Raw genomic sequence first — 27,729 nt, forward strand, 5'->3', positions numbered from 1 at the left:
TTCCCCAGAGCTGGGGATTTCGCAGTGTCTCCCAAAGCAGAAAGCTTCTGGAGGTTTGGAAAGGGACTGCAGATGGCCAGATTGAGTGGGAAATCACAAGCATTAGAGCTCACACTGGGGGTGTGACAATCAATCTGGTACGTGGGCCCCTTCCCTCTTAACCCCACCAGGAAAGGCTTGGTCCTTGGGAGTGGTCCGGAGACAGGGAAGGTGCAAACCGTTCCCTTCCCAACCCTCTCCTTGCTTTCTGAGCCTGCTTTTCACATAGGGAGGACGTGGAAAAACAGAAGAGGGCACAAATATTCTGGAAACAGAACCTCAACATGGACCTCTACTGCAGGATGACCTGGGGGAAGGAGCAGGACAAGGGTCACTTCACTCCTGGTTTACCCAGAGCAGGAGGGAGGGGCCCTTGTGGCTGCCTTCTCCAATCTTTGGTCTAAAAAAGCTGTTAAAACTTCCCCAGCTGTGGGATCTTTTAGACCCCAGGGCACTGAAAAGGGGAGCCTATCTTCAAGGTAGTCAGCAACTGCTCTCCTAGCACCTTGGCACCCTGGGGGACAGGGTGGCAGCTGGCCTGAGTCTTAACAGGAGCACTTGCCAGGAGCCATGGGGCTCTTGCCATTTCACCCCACTCAGAGGGCAGAGTTCAATCACTCCCCCCCCCATCCCCAACAGAAAAGAGAGGAAACAGGTGCTTCAGCTGTTGTTTATTGACATACAGGTAGGCTCTATAGCAACACGCCTGGAGGCAGCTGCAATAGTGGGGGAAATAGAAGATGGGGGGTGGAGTGTTTGTCTGCAGCATCAGCTGGGCGGAGTGAAGGAAGAGAAGTATACGGTGCACAAGGTGAGGGAGGCTGAGGGGGTTGGAGAAGCAAGTAAGGGCCAGGGCCAGAGTCTACTTAAACTGGAACCACTGCCCCATACCCTAAGGCCCCTACTCTTGATCCCGGGCCAGGGTTGGGAATTCTCTGGATATCCATTTTCTACAGGAACTGAATCGGGTACACAAAGGAAGGGAAGCAGGAGCTGTTGCCCTCTGGGTGAAGCTCTGGGGCCGCCAGTCCTGCCTGTATCCCTCCTTCATCCCTTGCTTGGATGCAGCCACATGAGGGGTGGTCCAGCTCTGAACTACCCCACCCAAGCAGAGTCTTAAACCCAGCCAGGTTTCACAGAGGTGTTCATCTTCTTCCCTGGCGTCCCAGCCCACCAGTGCCACACGACAGCCCCAAGTGAGCACTACAAGGAATGCTGGCCTAATGAGTGGTTTGGGGAAGAGGGGTGGGACAGGGGCTGGAGGAGGGGCTTCGGAGACCATCACGGCACAGGAACCACACGCATGGTGTTGGTGAAGCCGGAACCAGGGCGCCACCCGGTCAGCACAATGACAACGTCTCCCTTCTTGAAGAAGCCTCGGGCCTTTCCTGGAGGAAGAGAAGAGAGCTGGTAAATGAAAAATTAAGCCAAGAAGGTATACACTTGGGAGTTCAGTTCACTCCAGTCGCTCATTGGTGTCCGACTCTTTGCGACCCCATGAATTGCAACACACCAGGCCTCCCTGTCCATCACCAACTCCCGAAGTTCACTCAAACTCACGTCCACAGTCGGTGATGCCATCCAGCCATCTCATCCTCTGTCGTCCCCTTCTCCTCCTGCCCCCAATCCCTCCCAGCATCAGAGTCTTTTCCAATGAGTCATCTCTTCGCATGAGGTGGCCAAAGTACTGGAGTGCCCCACAATTGAGGAAGGTCTGACAGGCCTTTACTTTCTTATACCACAAGGTGGCGCTAGCCTCACAGCCGAGGCAAAGGGAATGAGGGAGGCCTTGGTATTATTTCCTTATCACTCAGATGGTAGAGGTAGCAGGAACCTTTGGACATCATTCATTTTCTACTCAGGAAGGTGGAGAGCCCAGCCCAAGGTCACAGCTAGCTGTTTCCTCTCATCCTATGACATCCTACTTTTATACTGTGACAAAGGCCACTTGAGCACATAATCTAAATGTGAACTGGCCCCAAGTGTAGATCTGGTTAACTTTATGGGGAAAAAAAAAACCCTCAGTAATGAGGAAGTGCCAAAGAATGGACAAAGGTGAGGATTATCTAGGATCCTTTGCTTTGGATCCCACTTCCAAAGAACATGAGGTGAGAACCTGGGCTGTTCAGCCTCACACCTCAAAGGTCCTCTCCCCGCCCTGAGCGTAGCCCAGGACTCCAGGGACTGGCATGAAGGAACCAGGGAACATTCCCAGTGAGGCCAGCTCCTGCCCGCAAAGGCCGGCATGTTCCTCTTTCAATGGGTCTCGGAGAAGCCGGTGCTCTAGCGCCCTCGCCAGCCCCCACCGGGAGCCCTCACTCCCAGACACGCACCAACATTCATGGCCAAGTTCACCCGGAGGTCCACGTCCTCAGCCCAGGCCTCCTGCACCGGGTCCTTACACACCACAGGGAAGATGCCGCGGTACAGGTGGGCCTGGCGAGCTGTCTGGTGATTCCGGGTCACAGCAATGATGGGGGCCCGGGGGCGGTACCTGGCCACCTGATGTGCAGACCTGAGATGGGGCAGGCAGACAAGATGGTTAAACAGTGCCCTCAGGGACTTCAGCAACAACTCACCCTGGAATCCAGCTCTGCCAGCCTGAGGCTCTGGCCATTTCAACATCTACTCCCAAGATTGAGGGGTCCCATAACCCTGTATCTGCCATAGCAGGCTCTTCACAGCTATGCTACCCCAAACCCCTCCTACAGGCCAGGGCCACAGGATCATACTGACCCAGCATGGGTCACTTACTTACCCACTTACCCCACATGGCCTACACTTGGCAGACCCCCCCCACCCCCTGAACTTTTCCATTCTGGCACAGGGAGGCAGCCCTGCCCAAGCTCACCACACCCTGTTCTCTTGCTGCCAGCAACAGATACAAGCCAAGCAGCATGTGACTAGCACCCGACACTTGACATCTGCAAAAAAAAAATAACCCAAAACAGGAGCAGAGACCACCAGGCCACCTGGGAAATCTACAAGACAAGCCTTCCCTACTGCTGTGCCCTCTCCTGACCTCACATGACTCCCAGGCCCCTGAAACAGTCCCAGTAACTAGGCTGTAGAGCCCCAGAGTCAAACCTGCGTATCTAAGCAAGGCTGAGGATTAGAAATTAAGTACTACCCAGAAGGCAAGACTAGGGGATGGGAGTGTCAGCGGGGGAGGCTCTACCTATGAAGGATCCCCTGGAGGGGACTGGACCTTTAAAGCTCACAGGCTGGATGCTTCCTTCAACACTGACACTGTACACTGGTAGGGGCTGGTGTCTCAGGAGTTGGAGGGGCCTGCCGGCAGGGGGACCTGGAGCTCAGAAGGCAAGCTGTGAGGACACGCAACAGCTGTCAGGGAAACTTAAGCCATGTCACAGCAGAGGATGCCCTGCTTAAGGCCTGGCCTCCATACAAGGCTTTCAGAGGGAAGCAAATGCTGAAGTCAGGACTTGCTCAGAGTGAAACCCCAGAAGACTGGAACTAAAAATAGACAAGTAGCAAAGGTCGGACCTTTTCACAAAGGTCAACCCTAACAGCTGGAGCTTTTTATCCTAAGCCCTCTACTGCGGGACTCGGCACACATCTCGTGTCCTGGCCCTAAAGGCAGTCCCACCTGCTGCTCCTTGGTGCACAGGGGGCGCCCATCTACTCCTCTCCACCTACCAACTCCGGAAATCCTAGCTGCCCCGGGGAGGAGCAGCACAGACCCAGGGAGCAAGGGATATTAACTTGAGGTCCTGGATTTGGAAGGGACTCGAGCCAGAGGCCAAGTAGAGGTCTCAGCCTGGCTGCCTGGCCCGAGTGCCAGCAAGATAGCACAGTGACCTTTCCTAGGCAGCACCCACTTATCTTTGGGACTCAAAGACAGATGGGACAGGCACACCAACCAAACAGCATTGTCAGCAAACAGCATTCCTTTTGCAAACTGGACTTTTTAAAGAGCACTTAGCTAGAAGAAGCAAAACTGGTGGTCCTTTACTTTTTAAGAACAGCTTTTCAATATCAAACAATCACTTGTCGTCAGGCTTCCTGTAGTTATCTAATTAAGTCTAGCTCGTTGTGAGGGTTTAATAAACTTGCTTTGGACCCAAATGGTTCAAAACGCCCCTAAGTGCTGCTGGGGGCGGGGAAGGGGGCTCCTTCCCTGCAGGGTGCAGGCAGGGGGTCTTACCTTGGCTCGATGCCATCTGAGCCCCGTGCAATGCACTGCTCCCAGGGGCCCCAAGGCAACGGGCCGCCGAGCAGGGCATTCCCAGGGAGCTGCTGCCACCTCCTACCTGCCAGACTTGGTGAGGACGATTATGGCCCCACTGCAGCACTTGAAGGACGCCTCCACGGCCCCCACGGCGGCGGCTTCGGTGGGGTCGCTGGTAATGGGTGACAGGCGACGGAGCTCCTCGAACAATTGCAAATGGTAGATGGCAGCCTCTGCCTCACGGGCAATCTAGGGGCAACATCCGTCCAGAGGGACGAGGGGGACAGAGCTGTCAGAGCCGTGTCACACGGGACGGGGAGGGAAAGACTCGCACAGGCAGCTGGGGAGGAGCAAGTCCCTGGGTGCAGGGGCCAAGAACAGCCCGATCACTGGAGGTTCTGAGCTGAGAGAGATCGAGACTTGCAGGAACCAGCCCCTCACCAGGTGCCTGTGACATGGCTGTGCCTTCTGCGCTGGAGGATCCTGTGGCCCTGTCCTGCCCTGACCTCCCTGGCTGGCTTCCTGCAGACGAGAGGAGTGTCCCAGGCTCAGGGCTGGGCCCTGGCTGTCGTCTAGAGTGGCTGGAGCAAGAGGCTGTTTATCCTACAGTTACCTGCCCTCGGGGCCCTACCTGCCAGACTCCGTGAGAACTATCAAAGCTGCCGCTAAACACTTATATGAAGCCTCCACGCTGCCCATGGCCATGGCTTCCATGAGGTCTGTGGAGTGACTTGAGGCTCGCGCAAGTTCTTCAAACAGCTTGCGGTGGAACATGGCTGCCTCAGCCTCACGAGCTATCTGTAAGGTTTAGGGGGAGGGGAGGCAAGGAAGAGGGAAGAAGGAGGGGGGAAAAAAACAAACGAGAGACGACAACATGGAAAGACAGAATGGGGAATTAATGAGAGGAAGGTACCGTAGGTTAATTGGCTAAGTCTCTCCTTCAGGCAGATGCAAAGAGGCAGGGTGATGAGAGCCTGCTCGGGGAGGTTCAAGCATCATTGGCTACTGTCCCTCCTCCATCAGAGGGGAAACGGGCTCTTCCATTCTGGAAGGACCTTTCGATTTTGGTAGGTCTCTCTGATTGGCAGTGGGGATGGAGGGAGACGATGTGACGCCAGGCTCTAACGCCTCAGCATGGAAACATTCGGAGGCTGGGGCCCCTCCCCGGCTCCCCGGCAGGACTCGACCACGCTGCCTCATGACACAGCTCGCAGGAAGGAACAGGCCCCCCCCTCCTCACATGGCTGCCTGGTTACCACAGGGCTTCGTGCCTGGCCTCCTCCATGCACACATGGAGTGCTTGCTTGGCTTCAGACACAGAGATGCTACCTGCCTTTCCAGTGGCCTGTGGTAGAAGCACATTGAGCAGCGCTAGAAAGCTGGGGTCAAAGCCAAGGACATGCGGCTTGACCACATTCTAAGCAGGCAGGTAGAAACTGGCAAGCTTGTGAGGGGCACTGAACAGCCATGTGAAGAGACAGGTGCCTGTGGAAGCACACAGGTGAGCTTACCAAGGCATTTGATTAAAACTGAATGATTGCAACACCCATGAGAAAGCCACTGGGTTATTCATAGACCACCTGCTCAGGTAACACCAAGAATTAGAAAACTTAAGCTTTAGAGGGTTATAATGCAGTTATGAGCGTCTTAAACAATGATGGGTGAGGGAAGAATCAGTAACGCCATCTCATTAATCTGACAGGATGAGCCAATGAGTGGCTGAATTTGCTAGGTTAAAGGGTTTCTTCCTGCAAGAATGGAATGCATGCGTGCAGCCCAAAAGGACAGGGCACATGGACAGGAAAGAGAACCATAGCTGGTACCACCTAAACCATAGTTAAGAACATCAATTTCATCAGTTACAGGAGGAAGCAGTGGACAGTTAAGAGGGGAAGCTATTGGCCAGTGTTAACTGGTGGCATGGCCAGGAGAACCTACCTCCTGAATAGGGCCATGCAATCCCAATCTCACAGTTCTAAGGTGTTTGTTCAAAGAAAAGATTGGGTTTGGAAAAACAGACATGCTTGCAGAGCCCGGAGTCTGGTTCTTAGTCTCTGACCCCAGGACAGGCCCCATAGGAACACCTGTCCTGATCTGCTAGATGTGCTCTCAGAGAATGCTGGCTTCAGAGTCAGCTGACCTGGGTCCAAACTCAAGCTCTATCATCATGTGCCCTCACCCATTAAAAGTGGGGTGACATCCACCTCACTGAGGTTAAGAACCTGCGTAAGGTTCTTAGCAGACATTTTATAACAGCAGTGCAATTTAACGCAAAGGGTGTAATTAAACATCCCATCTAATTCACTTCTTAGATAAGGCCTTGAGAGGTTAAATGATGTGCCCAAAGACACAAAGTCCCTAGAGTCTATCATGTCAAGGTCTCAGAGGCCGTGGGGCCACATGACTAAGCAAGGCAGTATTGTTACATTTATATATATTTCTATATGGAAACCCATAAACATTAACATCAACCACTCTAGAAGGGGCCGGTTCAAGGTCACTATCTCCCAGAAGAGAGGAAGTACTCACTGGGACAGGTGAGAACCGTGAGCCTGCCGTGCATAAGCATCAGGACAGCAATCATGTCATACATGGGGTGGCCATCAGCCAGAAAAACACAGCTGCCCCAAGGGCAGGCACTGGTCTCTACTGATTTCATTATGGGCAAATCCACCCACAATACCAAGGACAGACCAGAAGACACCTGTAGTCAAGATGTCTTGTTTTACCCCTGAAAAAGTATCCACTCTAACTGTCACGTCTTCTTTGGAAGCCACTCGAGCCTAATCACTTAGACAGTGAAGAAGGAAAGGATGGTATCTAGTCCACAGGGTTTTTGCGGGGGATGCATTGGAGGGATGTCACACAAAGGGCTTGGGGTCCTTTGCTGGCTGGAAAATGAACAGGAACGTTAAAGAAACAGTTTGCTGAGCTATACATTATCAATAGCCACCTAGGACCCTTGTGAAAGGTCAACTGTAGCGCTCTTTTCCCCAGGCCTGTGTTCCTCTTCAGGATGCTTTAGAGCAGAGGCAGCCAGGCTATGGGACATGGTCCAGCAGAAGACCTTGGAAAAACTAGCTCCCACAGGAGAATGAGGAGCGGCCCCTAGGGCTCCTCCACACCCTCTCACCCCAGGGCCAGCTGGGATCAGCCAGCCTTCCACCTGTTTCTATTCGTGGGCCTGTAACCCTTCCCTTAAACCCCACTTCTAGGGTGAGTGCAACAGCTCAGCAAAGCAGGCGCTGCTGCGGGCACCATGCAAGGCCAGCTCACAGCCAAATCAGTGCAGGTGACAGCCTCCAGTGCAGGCCCAGAGGACTCCGTCGGGGAGGCACTGGCTGTAACAGGTGGGGAATCAAAACGGAAGCCGAACACAGGCCAGCTGGGAGCAGGAGCTCTTGCACTTTTCCAGAACAGGGCAGAGGGGCTCGGGTCCTCTAGACTGTCCAGGGGGAATTAGTACAGATGTCCCAGGACTCACGCAAGGGAAGGATTCACACCCCGAAGATGGGAGTGAACTGCTACGTGCAATGAAGGAGGCCGCCTCCAGAACAGAAGGGACTAGAAGACTGGGCAGGAAGGCAGAAGAGAAAAAAAAGACGCCTCCACGGCCCCAGCACACGCCTCCCCACTCTGCTTGTGACTTGGAGGAGGGCACAGAAGTGACACTACAAGGTGTCCCCATGTGCCGGAGTTCGCCTCCACCCTCAGCGGGAGAACTTACCAGGTGCTGCATGCGGACAGCTTCCAGGGGGTAGTCCCCTTTGGCCGTCTCTCCAGACAGCATGATGCAGTCGGCTCCATCCAAGACGGCATTGGCCACGTCACTGCCCTCCGCCCGGGTAGGGCGAGGCTTCTTGATCATGCTCTCCAGCATCTGGGAGGGGACAGAGCATTTGTGAGACGTGGCCTGGGAGGGCTTCAGACACAAGGTGACCCGTGGAGAGCACATATGTACAGAGTCCGGCTTTGTGTAGGTGCGTGGGGGCAGGAGGGCAGGGGAATAGGTGTGTGTGTGATGTGGGGCAGGACCCGTGGGAAGAGACCAGGTAGCCTCCGGAGCCTCCTTGAACAAGGATGCACGCTCAGGGGGAGGCACACACCTGTGTGGCACAGATGACGGGCTTCCCAGCTCGGTTGCACCGACCAATCATCATCTTCTGGGCAAGGAAGACCTTCTCTGCGGGGATCTCAATGCCCAGGTCACCACGCGCCACCATGATCCCATCACTGGCTTCCAGGATCTCGTCAAACCTGACAGGCAAGTTGCAGAGACAGAGCTTATACAGAACAAGGGCCTCGCGTATGGTGACACCAAGTTTCCCGGGATTCTCTGACTTGGCCATTCTTGCACCAGGACAAGTACCCATGACATCATCACAGGGGTGTTCCAGCTGTCTCAGTCCCCCAAGGGGCCAACAGTTCTGCCCGGTGGACTCTTCAGCACCAGGGGAAGGGGCGACACTTCACTGAGGGGAAGGGGAGGGGGAAGGTGGGGTTCCCCAAAATCCCATGGGTTCACTTCCTCTGCATCTGTCTTTTTTCCCTTAACTTTTTATTTCACATGGAGGTACAGCTGATTAACCATGTCTTGATAGTTTCAGATGCACAGCAGAGCGACTCAGCCATACACACATGTGCATCATTCTCCCCTAGACCCTCCTCCCACCCAGGTTGCCATATAACATCGAGCAGTCCCCTGTGCTACACAGTAGTCCTATGGGTCATCATCTTAGATATAGAAGTGTGTACAGGTCCACCCCACACTCCCTGACTATTCCTTCCTCTCATTGTTCCCCTCTGGTAACCGTAAGTTCATTCTCTGTGTTCACCTGCATCTGATGAGGTCCCTCTCAAGGTGTCTCTCTACCATCTGCATTTCAGTCATCACTGCTGGGGCAGAAACGGAACCCAAGGCGGCTGACTGCTCTTGACACAAAGGTCCATGGCCTCTTCCAGTCAAGGACACTGAAAGGCTGCTCCTTCAGAGGTCCCTCCCCAATGTGTTGAAGGCACGAGAATATGGCCTTGCCTGGCCTGTAGCCAAAGTCAGCAGGTGCCCATGGCTTATCAGGATGGCAGAGGGAGGGCCCCAAATTTCCCAGTACAACGGACATTGACACAAAGCTAAGGATGGCAAGGCCGCAACAGTGGGCAGCGCGGCTCCTCCCACTCTTCCCGTGCACACACCTGACCACTCAAGTAAGCCCGGGTTGTCAGTAGTGCTGGGTTTGAGTAGGAAGCCAAGCAGGAGTAGATGTCACCCAGCTGGCCTTATTCGTGCGGCTCTACCTGGTGAGCACTGGGGAGGCAGTGGAGCAGGGCCGGGACCATGTGGAACCAGAGGAAGACGGCATGTTTTCCCAGGGAGGTGGATATCGTGCCAGAGCTGACCCAACCACCAATCCCACTGCTTGCCAAGTGAAGGAGCCCCCTCCTGAGAGCCTGCTGTCTTCCCCCTTGTGGCCCCCAATTCCAGCAAGCTTAGCTAGTGCAGGAGCACTACGCATGGTTCTTGAGCCCAGGAGCGGTGGTGACCCTGTCCCTCTCCAGTGCTGTTCCCTGGAACAATGTCAAGATGCTGGCACCCCCATCATCTGTGAAGCTTTTTTCCTCCCCCTTGAAATACCAATACCAATATCAGGCGTGTGCACTAAGTCACTTCAGTTGTGTCTGATTTTGCAACCCTATGGATGGTAGCCCACCAGGCTCCTCTGTCGACGGGATACTCCAGACAAGAATGCTGGAGGGGGTTGCCATTCCCTTCACCAGGGGATCTTCTAAAACCAGGGATCGAACTCACGGTTCCTACATTGGCAGGTTCTTTACCACTAGGGCCACCTGGCAAGCCCACCAATATCATAGGATATTCTGAGTCAGTGGGTCTGAAGTAAGTTTGAGAGGTTAATTCGAATGGGCAGGTGGCAGGCTACATCTTGCTCTGCAGAGAGCTCGGCTGGGGCTGAAGGAGGCAGGGGACTTACCTCCGAACTCCCTCATGATTCTCGATTTTGCTGATTATCTTGATGTTCTTTCCTTTCTCTCCCAGGATCTTCCTGACTTCATGGACATCAGAAGCCTTGCGGATGAAAGACGCAAACACCATATCCACGTCCTGCTCCACCCCAAACTTTAGATCCTGGATGTCCTTTTCTGACACAGCAGGCAGGTCCACGGCAGCCCCGGGGAGGTTCACACCCTTCTTGCTGCCCAAGGAGCCACCATTCTCCACCTCCGTCACCAGGAAGTCAGGACCTGTATGGAATGGAATAGGTTGGAGAGGCTGAGCCCTGGGTGCAGGTGTCCCCACCAGGAGGCAGGCTCTCCCTAGTCGAGAGAAGGGGCTCTGTGCTCCTTCTCTGTGCTTCCCACGTGCTCTGGGAAGGAGCACACGGTGGGTGGTGGAGCCAGGTGTGAACACTGCCAGGGTTCACACTCCAACGACTGTGGGCAAGTCCATTAACCTCTCTGTGTCTCACCTCCACAGGGATAATAGTATCTACTCATTAGGTTGTTTCAAAATTTAAACAATATCTACATGTAAAGAAAGAGCTTAGAGCAGTGCAGATCACTTAAAGGTTATCTATCATTCCCAGGAACACTGGAATCCTATAGGCACCATATTAAATGGATAAAGGAGGAAAGCAAATCTTCAAATAGTGAGGATGGGTAAAAACGCTTCTCATCTGCTCTCCAAGAGTACAACTGAACTGGAGTGAAATCTGTTTTTGAGGACAGGAGTTTATTATAAAAGGAACTCCTGGGACTTCCCTGGTGGTCCAGAGTTTAAGAATCCACTTGGCAATGCAGAGGAAGGGAATTTGATCCCTGGTGGGGGAACTAAGATTCCACAGGCTGCACAGCCACTAAGCCCTCGAGCCACAAGAAATGAGCCCATGTGCCACAAACAGTCCAGTGTTGCAACTAAAATCCCATGTGCCACAACTAAGACCCAACGCAGCCAAAATAAATATAAATAAATAAATAATTTGAAAAAAGAAAGGAAGTCCTGAGACTATATTCAGTCTCTCTGCTAACCAAACAACCTTCCTATCTTCTGGCAAAGAAATTTAGAGATGGGAGCTGCAGACCCTGACTTCTGTCCCTACCTTTCTGCTTCACCAGCAGAGAAATAAGCCCGTCATCCACGTAGATCTTGCTGCCCACGTCCACCACCTTGCAAATGTTCTTGTAGTCCAGCCACAGGATGTTCTCGTCACACTTCTCCATGTAGGCATTGTCTAGGGTGATCTTCAGTGTGGCTCCCTTCTTCAGCTCCACCTCAGCGGTGCCGCTCTGCAGCAGACAAGAAAGGAAGCCACAAGTCCAAAGCTGGGCCTTCCTGGCAGGAGAAAAGCTTTTTCCTCTAGGGAACCAGGATTAAATTTCAGTTGGAAGTAACAATAAAGCCTTTTCTAACTTAGTATATATTTCAAGGAAATAACCCAAGAAAAACCTGCAGTGTTTCAGTGATACTGAAGAGGAAGAGATAAGCTGCTCCCTAAGACTTCGAAGTAGGTTTTGAGTGTAAAAGAGGTTTCTTTCTGGTACTGTTTCTTAGCAAAGCAGGTCAAAGGAAGACTTTCTACACTGACGGATAAAACTCTCGTTTATAGACCTAAACTCTAAGAAACGTGGCTCCTGGGCTCTCTGGGTCCCCTACGCCTTCTCTCCTGCTTCCCCCCAAGATACTCACGCCCTTGATGAGCCCGGTTCGGATCTCAGGTCCTTTCGTGTCCAGGGCCACGGCCACTGGCCGATATAGAATGGGGTCTGAAGCAAAGCTTTCCGTGGCTTCACGTACATTCTTGATGGTCTCCGCGTGGTACTGGGGGAAAGAGGGGAGATGATAAGCTGATGATCCCACACAACGGGGTCTAGGATTGGCGCTGAAGCTGATCACCGGGATTCTGGACCACTGCCTCCATCACCGAGCATCCTCTACCTGCTTACACCAACCTCCTCACCTCTACTCACTTCTCGGCATCCCTGAACACCAAGCTGAGCTCTCTGTGCTATACAGAAGATTCCTGCCAGCTCTCCACCCACTTCTACCAACGCCATCACCCACTCTAAGGGCAGATCTTAGGAACTTAAGAATATTTACACCCATACCTTTAACGGTTTTTGGTGGCAACACATGTCAACATAAAAGAGGCTTGTTTCCTCCCCCTCCAGCCCCTAGGATTCAACAAATATCCTCAGCAAATAAAGCCGACAACTGGGGTAAAAGACCTTGTATCTGGATATTACTGCTCTGGCCACCAGAGTTAGAATGATAGATCTGATAATTCTGAGCTCTTCTCTATCGATTACAACCGCAATTCACACTCAGTTATTTACTTAAGCTGACGCAGCCCAAGTTAAATATGTTGCTCAAGTCATGCAGGCCTGCTTCTGACAATCACTTCCTCCAGTCTGATTAGAAAAGGAAATGGAACCTGGAGAGGTGGGAATACGCCTTTCTCTGAACTAACTGACACTTGCGACAAATCCTGGCTTCAGTCTCACCTCGGAAGCCCTTTCTCTTTTCCATTAGCCATTACTGTTTGACGAAAAAAGGGACTCAGAGCCAAGACGGCAAAAGTTCCTAGTGCTCTCAGTGTGACATTGCTGATAACACAGGCTCCCAACTCAGCACTCTGTGGGCCTCATCCTTCGACCACCACCATCCAGGCAAGGGGCACCTGAGAAGATGACACGTCTTGCTCACAAGAGCTGCCAGAAGTGGGGGCTAGAGACACTGTGGCAAAGCTGTCAGACCAGATGCAATAACAACAAAACCAAGAAAAGAGATCAGATGGTAGATGTTCCTCTGAGTGAAGGACAGAAAGCAAATCCAGTGTTCTGCTTAGCAGAGTATTAAAAATGGTTGAAAGTTGGAAAAGCATGTCTCAGCAGTTTGTCAAACTGTAACTGTTTACATTATATAACTAATATTTCAGATCAGTTTCCAAAACTCTGATTTCAGGGGCAACATAATTTCATCCTGGTCAAAAAACCTCAAATTAAACCCACAAGGGACTTCCCAGGTGGTCCAGTGGTTAAGACTCTGTGCCTCCAAGGTGGGGGCCCTGGGTTTGTCTGATCCCTGGTTGGGGAACTAAGATTCTGCCATGCAGTGTGGAAAAAGAAAACAAATCCCAACTCTGGGAATAGGAGTCAAAGCACAGATAGTCACCAAATGCCTCTTGCAGTTTAAGAAACTAACCCCCCTGAGCTAGCCCCCTCCAACAGGTGCAGATGCCATCCTCTCCCCCTGCCATTTCAGAGCTGTGTATTATTTTACTGGATGGAAGAGGCCATAAAGCCTACTTAAAGGTCAACTTCCTAAAAGCTATTTCTGCTCCTTCCCCTGCACACAGCAGACCCTGGCACAAGTCCGCAGGAGGGATCAATTGTGAATGGACCTTCACTGGTGTCTCTAGCTCTCTCTTTGGGCTAAGCGCAGGTTTGCAGGAATGCCTAGTGACTGCTGCGGAGGACTCTTCACCTTTGGGGAATTTAGAACGCCATCTGTGGGCTTCCTGACCCAGGGTGCCTGCTGAGTGTACTTCCCCTGAACTTGGTCAGGTCCCTGTGACATTTGGAGGCTACAGGCTGTTTATGGAACATGGGTTAGGGAACCTACGAGGAACACTCTCATGTTTCCAGAAAGGAGGTGTACAGTTTTTGGATTGCATTTCCTGAGGCTTTATTTTTAGTTTAAACTTATCACCAACTTTCAAATGCCAGAGGGCAACCCCTAACCCCTTGACCTTATAGGGCAGCATTTTCTTTATTCTGAACAGGAAATACAGAGTCCAAGAGGAGCAAGAGTTTGCCTCCCCCATTAGTCTTCTATCGATGCCAGTATGAAATCCCATGGCACTGTTCCTCAGGCAGCCCACACACTCCTCAAAATTAGCTTGTTCTGATCTTGGGAACAGAAGCACAATGGAGCACTTCCCAATAGCTGTCACCTGGTCCCAGGGGTCAAGTCAGCTCATAAACAGCCCCAGTACTAACACACTCCTCCCAGACCACTGGACAAGTGTGCTGACTTTATTTTAATGTCCCAGAACTCCTGGGAAGGGACAGGCTGGGAACACAATGTTGATGGAGTGGGGTACTACACGCCAGGACCCAGTCCTTCACTTGCAATAGTGGAAACCCTTCTCTGGGACCTGTCCCATTTATCATGGGTCTAAAATAAAAATAGGCCAGAATAACCCGTAGGGTGACTTACTGGTTCATCATTGCAATTATGAACTGTTATAGAAACCCTGGTACAGAAGTGTCAAGCCCCACGGCTTAAGAGGGGATTCCAGGAAAACCCTTCCATGCTTTCCATATCAAAGGCTAATGGAGCACAGGTGTTGGGGAGAACCATGGCCGATGACAAAGCAGGTCATCTTTGCTTAAGGAGACCTGGCCACTTGAGATGTCAGGGGTTGGGGGGAAGAAGAGTAGGGATGGGCTGGTGAAGACTACCTTGCCATTGGTTCCCCGCTTTTTCTTGCCTGGTCCACTGTGGCTAAATAAACATGGCATGCCGATCCTGTTTCCTACAAGCTGCCCCAGGGGCCACACCATCAAGGCTCACCTCGTGGGTTCCATGAGAGAAGTTCAAACGAGCCACATTCATTCCAGACTTAATCATCTCCTTCAATGTCTCCACTGCTCGTGAAGCTGGGCCTAGTTCAGAAAAAAACAAAAAAAAAAGTTTGAAAGTCATTAAGTGTTCATTATCCAAAAGAGGATTAACACTTCAAGTGTGCTTCAGTTTAAAGAACTTTTAATAACCAGCGTAAAATGTAGCCAGCCGACTATGTTTTCCCCGAAGCCCAGTCAGATGCACAACTGCAGAATTTTGGTTGAACAGAGCCAAGTCCACAAGATCTTTCCTAGGTCTCTGAGATGCTCACAACCAGTAAGAACTGCCATGGAAAACACCCTCTAAATTTTACCTTTAGAAGAACACATAAAGCATATGAATTCCTTCCTGCAAATTCCTATGAACTCAGTTTGAAGAAGGAAATGGCAACCCACTCCAGTATTCTTGTCTGACAAATCCCATGGACAGAGGAGCCTGGTGGGCTACAGTGCATGGGTCATAAAGAGTTAGTCAGGTCTGAGTGACCAAGCCCATGACTTCATTTCCCCTGAGAATCTCTCTGTAGCATCCTGCTCAGAACCCAGGTGTGCTATTTAGTCTTTTGCGGGGAGAAAAGCTCACTGTCTGAGGAAGCCCTTGTTTCAGAGGGAGTGGGCACCCGCACTCACCAATGGTACAGATGATGCCGGTGTTTCGGGCAGTGATGGGCGGTGAGTCAATGTCCAGGCGGCACATGTGCTCCAGGAATGTGTCGGCCATGGCTGCGTGCAGCTGCTGAGTCTGAATGAAGGCCGTCCCGGCATCGCTGTGGTGCTTCGACATGGCTTCTGATGGCTTGGGTCCAGAGGAACTGGAGAGAGAGTGTGATCTGTCTGAGTGGCTAATATATATCTTGGCAAAGAAGCTGCTTCCTGCTCACACATTAACTCAACAAGCATGCTCTGTGCACAAGCCACAGGCAGCCCTGCTACGCTCTGGCTACGTGGGTGCTCAATTCGGGCCATGGGCTCACATTATCATGAGCAAGTAGGAAAGACCCCAAAGAATAAGTCAAAACCACATTCCCAATGAATGTACTTCCCAGGCACATGTTAAACACACACCTCCCTCACACTGGGATAATGTCTATCTTGACTTCCCTACTAATCCTGTAAATGGCACCATTTATATGCACTGCATGTTTCCTCAAAAAGAGCCAATCTTCCAGGGATACAGACAACTCACCCCTAGCTCAGTACTGTGGTCAATCTAGATCTTTTTGTGAAAAGCTGTCTCAAAGCTATAAACATCTGCTATGGGGTGTGGCACCCACACTCTCTCTTAACAGTCCCCACCCAAACCCAAAGCGACCTTCCTGGTCGTGGAGACACAACCACTATTCAGGTAGCCTCCTAGTCCTGGAGTCCTAGGTTTCACTAACCCAGAGGGACACATTAAGTCCATTCCTCGATTCACCCTAGGCTGGACAGTATGCCCCTGCCCACTGAGAGGCAAAAACCCCCAATCCCTGGACAGGTAAGTCCAACCAGAACCAAGAATGCAAAATATTTTTTTCCCCAGGAATCTGTACTTAAAAACTACATCTGGTACTTTCAGTCAGAAGGACTTAAGCACACTCAAAGCAATTTGCGTCAAACCAAGGATAACCACAATGGTCCTAGCCTGGCTCTAAAATTATTGCACTATGAAGAAATTAACACTGCTTCTCAAATCCTTTCCAGGCTGATCTTCTGACCCGCCACCCATTCCCTTTCTAAGTCTGGAAAGCACACCACTCACAGTAACAAAGACCATCTGTTCCAGGTAATTAATCAGCCCAGGTCACAAGCCTGACCCAGGGCACAATGGCTCAGACTTTTGTTTTTCTTCATTGCTGACTTTACAACTAAACTCAGTCAGTTAGTTAGCTGATTATAGGCGAGACTTGAGAAGCTTCCAGGCAGTGTCTGAAGACTCATCAGGTAAGCACGGGAGCGGGAAGCTTGCAGTCCTCATCAGAATGCCATTCCTTTTCGCAGGTTTTCAGACTAAGGGCTGCTCCTTCTCAAATCCTCGTGCCTACATGCTGCACCAAGGCATAAGAACAAGCCTTTCTTTTTCGCCCTGTCCCACCTCCAAAATCTCAGGGCTCCAAACCAAGGCACCCCACACAGGTAACCCTGACTCTTTCTCCTCCTCCATCCTTGACTGTGTGGCCTCTCTGGGTGGCTGGAGCACAGCATGCATCTAAACCCATCTGACGCTTTCAAACAGTCTGGTAAACTTCAAGAAGCTCTGTGACCAGTTATAAGTGAAGCTCCTACAAGTTGTTGAAAACCGATAGCTATAGATCCCCAACTGCACCTTTAAAAACAAGAAACTAAGACACCAGCCAACTACTCCACATGGCATATACACCGTTCCTTTTGATGTATATCTCCTAACTCCCCACCACATAACCAGGTACCAAGATGAAAACAACACTCTCTCCTCCATGACCCAGGGGTTTTGGATCTCTTAGCACCAAGACCTTGGAGGTAGTCCGTGTTTGTTGAATGATGTTTCAGAGCACCTATTAATGCCTCTGTGTCAAATCGAAGTTATAGCTCTGCCCCCTCCCCCACCAAATCTGAGAACTTCTGAATCACCGACAGGATGGCCTGGGCAGCCAACCCTTTCCATGCACTCAGGGTGGAAGCCGGGCTTACACAGCAGCACCCCCTATTCCTGTGGTGTGTAGGTGCGTCTGGCTGTAAAGGGAACACCACTGAAGAGATGGTTCCCTTGGTGGCACACCAAGGCCACTGGAACACACAGGTCTCACTGTGGCCTCCAGGCAAATGGAGTCATCCAGTGTGACCTCAATGAGTGGGTTAAAGTAACTCTTAAAAATCATCAGTTGGGGACCTCACTGGCAGTCCAGTCGTTAAGACTCCACACTTCCATTGCAAGGACCATGAGTCTGATCCTCAGCTGGGAAAATAAGACCCCACTGCTACATAGTGTGGCCCCTCAAAAAGGCATTCGCTGGATCGGCTCTAGACCTGAGACATCAGGGTCTCCTTGCAAAGACCCCCGCCTAGGGCCACTGATCATTGTGTCATACCTTGTGTTCTCTGGGCTTGGGCTTCCGGTGACATAATGCTCTTTTTTTGACTCAGGGTGGCTCCTCGGCCCCACTTGCAAAGACTGCTCGGAGCTGAGAAAGGTTTGCCCTGCAGAGCTGTACAAGGATTAAGGTAAAAGCTGAGTGCAACTAAAGCTCTTTGGGGTAATGGAGAAATCCCCTTAATAACCAGGCATTCAAGCAGTGGTAGTTCCTAGAGATTCGGCTATGTTATAAATTAATACGCAGAAGTCACCCAAGAAAATTCTCCGGTAAAAGAGCTGTCGGTGGCTCCTTTGCAATGCTTTATCCCCTCCCCTATAACGTCTCTTTAAACCTTGGTTTATTAACATTTCACTATTGCCCCGCACTTTTCTTTGGGAGGGGAAGCACTAAATTAAACATACATAACTGGACCAGAAGGATACCCACCAAAATATTATCAGCATATTATCTGGGTGGTAGGATTACAGCAAATTTCTTTCTTCTCTTTACTAAAAAGTTTACTGATACTACTTTCATAAGAAAAATTCTAAACGTACCTCTTTGAAAAATGACACATTTACAAGCATCCTGGTAAAAATGTTGGAATTAAAACAAAAGTGAAGGTCCTCATGCCATTATTCAACTGCCACTCTATGTACTTCAGGAATATTCTAAACATGGTAGAGGTGGAAAAATGCATCTTGGGCCCTAGATCACAAACTCACAGCAGGACAGTTTCACTGACTAAGAAGATCAGCCTTAGGAATTCTCTGGTGGTTCAGTGGTTAGGACTCAGCACTTTCACTCCCTGGGCCCAGGTTCAATCCCTGGTCGGCGAACTAAGATCCCGCAAGCCACATGGCACAATGAGGGAAAAAGAAACCCGAGTCACTCTAATACAGTAGATACCAAAGGATGGTCCATGAGAGCAGAACTTTCAAAGACATTATTTGTGCTGGTATTTGTACTGATGGTGCAGAAGCAATGGGCAGGTAAAACCTTGATTCGTCCAGAACCTCCAAGTCGGGGGGAGGAAAGCTAATATGGTCCACAGGACAACTCTGTGCCCCAAATCTGAGTTACATGCCCAAATCCAACAAACTTCTCTTCCTATTTAGCCTGCCCTCAAGCATCAGAGCAGATCTTTGTGACAAGGATATTCTAGTACAGAAGGGCTGCCCCAAGAACAGGAGATGCTATCAGCAGATACAATTAATATACTGGGCTCAACCACTAACCCTATTTCATCATCTCAGATTAAACCTGAGGTCTACAAGCTCTGATCTTTTGCTCACCCAGGCTACTAAGTACAAAAATAACAAGTGAAATTTTACTTGCCATTTGAGTGTGTGTACCCACCAGCAATCCAAAAAAGCTGGCTTGTCAGCAAGTCTGTCCAGATTCCTGAGATCTCACCATGTCCTTAAAGTCCGCTACCAAACCAGAGACCTTGTCACCTGCCCAGGTCCCCAGCTGGGTTTCCATTCCCTCAAGCGTTGCCCTGGAGCCTCTCATGAGCCTCTTCTCCGGAGCACATGCTGCCCATCCCCACCTAAAACAACCCCTAGACTCTCCCCCAGCCTCTGGACAGTGCCTGCCAGCACATATTGCCCAGTTCATGCCAGTCTGACTCATTCCTACATCCTCCTCCTCAGGAGGCACAGACATGCAGAGCCAACCTCCAGCCAGCAGTGGAAGCTGGGCGTCTCCACTGATGGCAGCGAATGCCGTGCCCGGGTACGGGAACCTGAATCTTGAGCCCGAGCCCCTGCTGTAGCATCCTCCTCAGAGACATTTCTCCTCTGTGAGAAACAAGACACCATCAGAGGCCTGAGAGCAGCTGAAAGGACGGAGCAGGCACAAGTGACTGCTCAGCTCCACGGGCCCCGACTCCCACCTCTCCTTCTGCAAGTGGCTCCTGGTCTCCTGAAGCCAGAGCTCAGTCCATGCCAGACACAAGTCTTGGATCACTCTTTAGAAACCAGGGCATAGAAACCATAAAAGAAAAAAAATACCCAACACGTCACTGAGAGCCAGTACTGCTGGCAGGGTGTGCTGGAAGGATTCACGCTTCACTCCACCGATTCAAGCTTCCACAAAAGCCCACATCATTCTGCCCTAGTTAAAGCCAGCTTGGCCTATGAGACCACATCTGCATAAGCCAACCCTTAACCAATGTGTGCTCTGATGCCAATCTTACTACACAGGCTGACTTAATGATGATGGCACCTGCTGCCCACGACTGTGACATCAATTTGCTATCTACATCTCCATTATAACTGAGTCTCCAAGCCAGTACGGAGGTCTGATTCCCACATCTTTGGCATACCAACAACCATTAGAAAGTTTTCATCACAGTATGTTGGACAGGGACTTTCCTGCTGGCCCAGTGGCTAAGACTCCAAGCTCCCAGGTTTGATCCTTGGTCAGGGAACTAAATCCCACGTGCTGCACCTAAGACCTGACCCAGTGAAATAAATATTTTAAAAATGCTGGACAAGGCATTCAGGTCAGTCTACTCTCTAGAAGTTCTGTTAGTAGATGATGGAGCAAAAAAAAATATAATTCCCAAGACTGGCCCTTATCTGACAAAGGCAGTGACAAGATCAAAATGGGTGCCAGGCCAGGCACAAAACCTAATAAGGTCTGGAGTGAATACTCAGCTGTTCATCCTATTTGTTGCTATCGGTCAGCCGCATCTTACATCTTACTCTTTTGCGATCCCATGGACTGCAGCCCACCAGGCTCCTCTGTCCATTCAATTCTCCGGGCAAGAATACTAGAGTCAGTTGCAACTTCCTACTCCAGGGAGTAGGGATTGTAACTGAGTCTCCAGCACTGGCAGATGGGTCCCTTACACTGAACCACCTGAGAAGCCCTTCATCCTCCTACACAGTTAGAGTAATGATAACAGTATATTTGCATATGGAGTGGGGCCAGGACAAGCAGTTCTTAGCTAAGAGATGGGAATATTAAGTCCATTCTCTCCTCAACAGGTCCCATAACAGAAAGCATAGTCTGGTGTTACCATGTTACACAAAACAAAATGAGCCCACTGTAGGTTTAAGTAAAATTCCCTTGCTCTTTTATTCAGGGTTAGAACTAAGTGACTTAAATATTATACATAGGAGCCCAAGGTCCTATTTCAAATCTGAGTGTGCAATAGGGCACAAAAGCTGATGCTAAATGAGCCCACCCCTATAAGGACCACTCAACTCCAGGGCAGGAAGTCCTGAGTCAGAGAAACTGCTACCATTTCAAATGCTGAGGATTTCCTGGTTCAATCACAGATGCCCAGAGAAGAGACCTGGTTTCAGTCTGGAGGAGGAAGTGGAGACGAAGCTTTTGCTGAGTTGTGCTCCTTACTAGACTTAAAATTTATGAGGCAGTGCTTCAGGGCATGAGACTGACACTTTGGAAGCACCAAGGGACCTAGGACCCTGATTCAAGATCCTTCCAAGTCAGGTACAACACCAGGGGGAGGGATAGCCTCAGAAAAGGGAGGCCTTGGCTCAGTACGAGGAGGAGCTGCCCTCCATCAGTCATAGCTGCAGGGAGAAGAGGAGGGGATGGGAGGAGGAAGGGCATGCCAGATCTCCCAGAGCACTGACCTACTTAGTATGCCTGGTCTCCCTACAGTGAACACCATATAGGTTTGCTTGTTTTGAACTGAAGAAAGAAACATTAACATCTATATTTCTGCCACCCAGAACTGACCATTAATATTATCCAAGGAATTCCCTGGCAGTCCAGTGGTTAGGACTCCATACTTTCACTGCCAAGGGCTGGGTTCAAACCTGGTTGGGGAACTAAGATGCTGTGAGACATGGCCAAAAAAAAAAAATTGTTCTTAATCCAGATTTTTAGACTTAAAAAAAAACAACAACAAACAAACCATTGTATCCAATTCATTTGTCCTCCATCCCCAGGTGGTTCCTCCAACCCTTTCACATTGCATCCTAACACCCAACCAAGGTCATGAATTTTCTATCCTTATAGTTCATCTAAGGGTGTCTTATCTCTACTCAACACTGTGATACTGCTGCTTCTATAATACGCTAAGTAATGCACTGAAAGGCATTATCAAACAACTTGCTTTCGCAGCATACTTAAGATCTATCCAGTTGGCACACAGCTCTCGTTAATTAATGTGAACTGCTACACTACCCCAGTGCGTGACTAGACCATCTATTTATGTATTCCCTTATTGGTTGATCATTTTCCCACTAAGCCCAATTTTTCCTCATTAATCAATACTATAATATTTCTCCTAGTACATGTCTCTTTGCGCAGGTGTGGTTTCTATATCCAGAGGTGTATTCCTGGGCCACACGGTATGCTTGCTTTCTGTTTTACAAAATAGTGCTTAATTGCTTTCCAAAGTGGTTATATTAATTTACAACCAACCAGTAAAGTGAGTTCTTGCCTTCCCACACCTTTGTCAACACTTGACATTGTCAGACTCTTACAGCGTTTGCCCATCTGATGCGTGATGTGTTAATCTGCTAACAAAATAACAAAAGGAGGATATCAGATATCAGGATAGTTTTCTTTTGAGTCTTTACTTTCCTGCCTCTTATCTAGACTAAAACTTCAGTGCTCCTCCAAAGTGTTGTATGGCTTGGTCTCATATGCCATGACTGCACTCATCACCTGAGAAAGGGGTGGTGTGATACCAGTCATCTACAGTTAAATATTATCTGTTGGCTGATTAAGTGTTTGGAAGGGCTGGGCCTCCTTTCAGATAATTTTTATAAGAAAAAAAAAAAAATTTTTTTAACTGCCATCAGCCGAGCTGGTCCATACTCTGAAATGCCAGGAGCAGCAACCCTGTCATCGCTAGTCTTGGCATCTCCCCGACTAAAGCCCTTGTCCGACTTCCAAACACAGCTTGCTGGCGTCAGGAAAAAGAGGCTTACTGGTCCCCATGAGTTTTGCCTATAGGGAGAAATGGGGGAGGGGAGTCAGGCCACCAGAAGTACTGCAGCCTGGCTCTCCCTCCTACGTGCAGACGGGCACAAACCAATATAGGAAAAACGGCTGCAGGGGTGGGGTTGCGCCACTTGGTGGCCCTGCCCACCTCCCCTCCTAAGCTGAGCAGTCATAGGAGGAGGTCCAAAGGTTCAGCGGAGTCTGCATGCACTGCCACTCACCACCCGTCCTGGCTCACCTCCCCCAGAACAGCTTCTTTAACAAAGCCCCAGATAATCAGCCTATTCATTTATCTAGTCCTTGGCTAGTTTGTGGTTAAAGAGAGAGAGAGGAAAAAAGCAAGTTTCCAGAATGTATGGTAGAATTAAGAATGGTCTTCATTGGGAATTCCCCGGTGGTCCAATGGTGAAGACACTGCACTTTCAATGCCCAGGGCCCACGTTCAACCCCTGGTGGGGAAACTAATATTCCCACAAGCTGTGACACAAAGCAATGCCCCCTCCCCCCACCACAAAGAGTGGTCTTCATTTAGTTCTATTTCTATCTGTACAAGAACTGAAGCTTAAAGTGATGATTCAAGGTCCCATAGGACTGGTCACGAAGTAAATCACTTACATGTCTCACAAGACCCTCACTCAACAGTGTTGCAAGACAACTCTGCTCCCATGGATGCCTCATTCCTGTGGCACACCAGTAAACTGGGATTTGACTGTGGATATTCCGGATGATTCAGAAATAAAGTTAATGTCAAATGAGTCATTCCCCCCCACCTTCAGTCTTAGCTCTTAGCCAAAATAACACACCCTTACTTGCCTTTATAAAACCTGAAGACAAAAACTCCTGTAGACTTGCATTACAAGTCTGTAATGTAAGAATTCGGAGAAGGCGATGGCAGCCCACTCCAGTACTCTTGCCTGGAGAATCCCAGGGACAGGGGAGCCTGGTGGGCTGCCGTCTATGGAGTCACACAGAGTTGGACACGACTGAAGTAACTTAGCAGCAGCAATGTAAGAACTGCATGTTTTTCTACCTTCCTGCTCTCAAACATTTCCCCATTTCTTTCACTGCCTCAACATTAAGAAATAAGCCGTTTTAAGAAATAAAATGGCATTTCCTGTGACCCCACATTAATGTCACAACACTCAGGGCACACAAGCACCTCCCCTTAGGTGTTAGCTGCTTGGAGTTAACAGCTATCAAACTTGCCAAGTCACTGGTGCTGCAATTCCTAAAGACCCAATAATGCTTTTGGTTAAACTGTGAATTCAACACTGAAATTATTTACTTCTAATGCAGTGCTTAAAATGAGAGCAGCTCTCCTATATATAAGACTAATGTCCCTCCATTTTGGCTCCAGTCTAGTAATGCAGAAATGAGTTCATCGTTATTCATCAAGTTCATCGTTATTCATCTTCCCTACAATGCTTATTCCCAAAAGGGTTGCCACATCCATCGCACAAGGCTCAGGACAGGGTTGCAGACTATCACTGGGGCCTGAGGCTCTGCCACGTGGCAATTAAGCACTGTCCAGAGAGCCTGGGGGCCTCCACTATCGTCACCTAGCTGAGGTGCTCTTAACTGGGAGGAATGCATACTTCATTATTTGACTCACTGAAAGGGGAGAGGGGATTCTTAAGCCTGCAAAGACGACAGTGGTTTCCCCACTCACCCAACGAAGACAGTTCTCTTAAAAGCGGAAAAATTCAAAGGTTGAGTCATCTTCCCTACATCCTCCCCCACCCCACCCCCAACACAGATCTGGTGATGTTACATACTCCTCCCCTCAGAACAGCATTCCCAACAGCATCCTCAGGCAACCTGAGGGTGAATTATTTGCTAACAATGCTGTAGAGTCCCGACCTAGAGCCTCCTCTACACCCCAGGGAGTGGCCACACCCTGCAGACAGCAAACAAGGAGCTACTGTCCTTTGCCTCTTATCTTAATCTCACACCAGCTGGCTGAGCAAATCCCAGAATGCTACCTGGAGTAGGTGCCAATAGAACCTGAAGATTTTAGTTTTAGGTTTCCAAGTTTGTTTCTAATCTTATAGCCAAAAGCTATAATACCAAAGGCTGAAAGCCATCTCCCTTCTTGCCTTCCTTTGGCTGGAGGACCAAAAAGCCCCTGTTGCAAGTGGAGAGTAGCAAGGTAACATTGTTAGTTACTTTGCCAACACTGTAGCAGGATCCCTGAGCGACTGGTTTCTAGATCTCTGGTATTTACATAGAGCCTGACTCCCAAAGATGAACTATGACCGTTTCGGGATGGCAGCAAGAAGAGGAGCGCTCGAGTTCAATTATAGATGAAGTCATTGGGCTCAGTGACCAAAAGAATACATCTGGAGGCATCGCACCAGAGATTAGACACTGCACCCTGTATAGACACTCAATATGTATCTATGTTTAAGTATGTATATAGCGACCCACCCTTTCAACAACCAAGATGAAAATAGTTACAATTTTCACATGGGAAACAGGTCCTGAGGCTGAATTCCCCCTATTATTCCTATCAGTATGTAATGAGTTAAACCTGATTCTGAAAGCCTGTTTTCAACTTCCCACTGCCTCTGTCCGTCATGTCTGGACCTCAGTTATCAGGCTCATTTGTATGGGGGAGGGTCAGTGTCCCGGGTTTGAAGAACATAGATAAGAAGACAAGAGATGCCAACCCATTACTGAGTCTTCAAATAATCTTCAGACTGGAAGGTGCTTTTCCGCTTCATCACACCCCGTGTGATGCCACCTGGTGAGGCCTCCTAAACCCCGACAGGAAGTGCGTACCCTCCACGTGTGGAAGCACGCGTGTACCTTCTTCACGGCACTTATCAGTGGTAACTTTTACATTCGTTTCCTAATCGGACTGAGCTCTGTGGGCTAGGACGATTTTAGTCAATCTGGTCTGGTCTCCACAGCCCTCCCCCAAACAACTCTTTATACGAGTTTTTAATGAATGAGCGTGTGTACGTGGCACCAAGCTCTTGATATATTTCTACTCTCCTCAACCCGCGGCCTCCGCGCTCTACAATCGGGCGCATCTGTTAGGCAACGCTGTTAAGTAACGTGAAGCACAAGCAGGGAGCCAGGTGAGTGCCTCGAACTCGAGGAGGCCTCTGAGCAGCATCCAGAAGCTTGTCGGGCCGGAGATGATGCTTGGTCGGTAACGGGCCCGAGGGTCAGTGTTTCTTGAAGCCGAGGAGCGGGCGCGGCAGGGCGGGTCCGGCGCCGCTACGTGCAGCCCCGCCTCGGCGGGATGGAGCCCGGGACACCGCCCCCACCCCCAACGCCCCCCGGAGCAAGCGGAGCGCTGCGGCCGCTCTATCGTATTCTGGGCGGCACAAAACAGGAACGCGCCACTGGGCAGCCACCCTTTCTTCCTCTGCAGCGGGTTAGACCAAGGGTTACGTAACCCTCTAACTGCGCCTCCGGCCGCCACTGCATCCATCTCCGGGCCGCCTGGGAGCCAGCCTGCCCATCCGCAGACCAATGCACTTCGGGAACTGACCCCGGAACTCCAGCCCCGGGCTGGGGAACTATGATGGAGAAGGGGGGGCAGGAGATGGGAGGCCGAGGGGCGGGGACGGAGAGCAGGCGGACGTGACCAGAACAGAGGGGGAGGGGCGAGGAGGCTGGTGGCGCGAAGGAAGGTGCGCAGGAGAGGGATGCGCTGGAGCGGACGTGACCAGAGAGGCGGGGGAGGGGCGGGAGCCAGCGCGTGAATGAGGGTAGGTACAAGAAGGGGACAGCAGCTGAATGGAGGAGGAACAGGGGAGCGGAGCTTGGGGAGTTTCAAGGAGAAGTTACAAAGAAAGCATCAGAATGAGGGGGACACGGACAGGTTGAAAACAAGAAGCGAGTATTAAGGATGATGGGAAAGGGACGGGCATAGGAGCAGAGTGGAAACGGGGGAGACTGACGCATGAAAGGAAACTATCAAATTAGGAGAATAAAGGGAGGAAGAGGAGAGCGAGACCAGATCGAAGAGGGAGGAACAGGACGGTGAGAATGGGACCAGAATGGGGATGGGAGGTCAGGGACTGGGGCAGGAAAGGGGCTGGCTGACCCATCTGCCTTCGGAAGAAGCGGGAGCTGGGGGCTTTGAAGGAGATCCTAGGCACAAGCAGCCTTTCTCCTCTTTTCTGATCCCAACCGGGTGAGCCCAAGATGCCCCGGACCCTGCGCCATCCTGGGTCCGCAGGCGGGCCAGCATTCCGCACTGCCCCGGGAGACGATGGCCCAGTCTCTCCCCACGCTCACCTCCGACGTGCTCCGGCTCGGGATGCGCTGCTACTGCACACAAGTCCGGAGGCTCGCGACGCGTCGCTCCAATGCGGAGATCCGCTGCCTTAGCCTCAAGGTTATCCCGACTGTGGGCCGCCGCAATCCCTCCGCCGCCCCGCCTCCCACCCAATCCTGGCTCCCGGCTCTCGGGGCCCCGCCCCTCCGCGTCCTCGCCGGGCAGTCACCTTCAGTAGGAAGTGCGGCGGAGGCGGAACGGGGGAATCAGGTTGCCCTTTGAGGGAGGACTACATTCCGTGGCGGAAGGACACGAAAAATAAAACTCGCAGCATTGAGGTTCTGCAGAGCCCAATGGGGAAGCGGCGAGACGGGAGGACCCGCCCTCGGAGCTCTGGAAACCTCCCTCCCAGGCCCCCCGGCGCCCAGGCCACCTGTTGCGGCCAACTTGGAATGCTGGACCAGGTCTTCTCTTGACCCTTGGCCCAGGCCACCCCAGCTGAGTGGCCCTGGCCTACCCAGATAGTGCCCAGATTTATGGGTCCCCGGGCAGCAATCCCCTGGCCCGGGTGCCCGCCCCAGCGCACGCCCCGAAGACTGAACCGAACAGTCAGGGGTGGGGTGGGGGATGTAGACTCATGGGATGGTTGGAGGTCCCGGCCG

At 50.8% G+C, this 27,729-nt stretch overlaps 1 protein-coding gene across 4 annotated transcripts; it reads right to left on the reverse strand.

Annotated features, from left to right (window-relative positions):
• Window positions 1-695: 695 nt before the first annotated feature.
• PKM (pyruvate kinase M1/2) lies at window positions 696-27,662 on the reverse strand. 4 transcript variants are annotated; one of them, XR_011258088.1, is made up of 11 exons: window positions 27,088-27,402; window positions 15,500-15,681; window positions 14,820-14,911; window positions 11,931-12,062; window positions 11,344-11,530; window positions 10,219-10,489; window positions 8,338-8,488; window positions 7,959-8,111; window positions 4,314-5,029; window positions 2,373-2,554; window positions 696-1,427 (listed from the first exon to the last, which is right to left on the reverse strand). XR_011258088.1 is itself a non-coding variant. In XM_069595564.1 (11 exons), exons 2-11 carry the CDS (start codon window positions 15,651-15,653, stop codon window positions 1,321-1,323), a joined length of 1,596 nt encoding a protein of 531 aa, XP_069451665.1. In that variant the 5' UTR covers window positions 15,654-15,681; window positions 27,088-27,662; the 3' UTR covers window positions 696-1,320. The 4 variants fall into 4 exon arrangements, 3 of the variants coding, with proteins under 3 accessions (XP_069451665.1, XP_069451666.1, XP_069451667.1); XM_069595564.1 differs by having other exon boundaries at window positions 4,314-4,480; window positions 27,088-27,662; XM_069595565.1 differs by having other exon boundaries at window positions 4,863-5,029; window positions 27,088-27,427.
• Between the last annotated feature and the right edge of the window lie 67 nt (window positions 27,663-27,729).

The sequence above is a fragment of the Ovis canadensis genome, chromosome 7 (assembly GCF_042477335.2).
Source record: "Ovis canadensis isolate MfBH-ARS-UI-01 breed Bighorn chromosome 7, ARS-UI_OviCan_v2, whole genome shotgun sequence".
Taxonomy (NCBI): Eukaryota; Metazoa; Chordata; class Mammalia; order Artiodactyla; family Bovidae; genus Ovis; species Ovis canadensis.

Coding starts and splice junctions, on each gene's coding strand:
- PKM (XM_069595564.1), bottom strand. CDS start 15,653: ATGTCGAAGCACCACAGCGATGCCGGGACGGCCTTCATTCAGACTCAG. Junction 11,531..11,930: donor GAACCGGGCTCATCAAGGGC/GTGAGTATCTTG, acceptor TGTCTGCTGCAG/AGCGGCACCGCTGAGGTGGA. Junction 8,112..8,337: donor CCGTCATCTGTGCCACACAG/GTGTGTGCCTCC, acceptor GTCCCCTCCCAG/ATGCTGGAGAGCATGATCAA.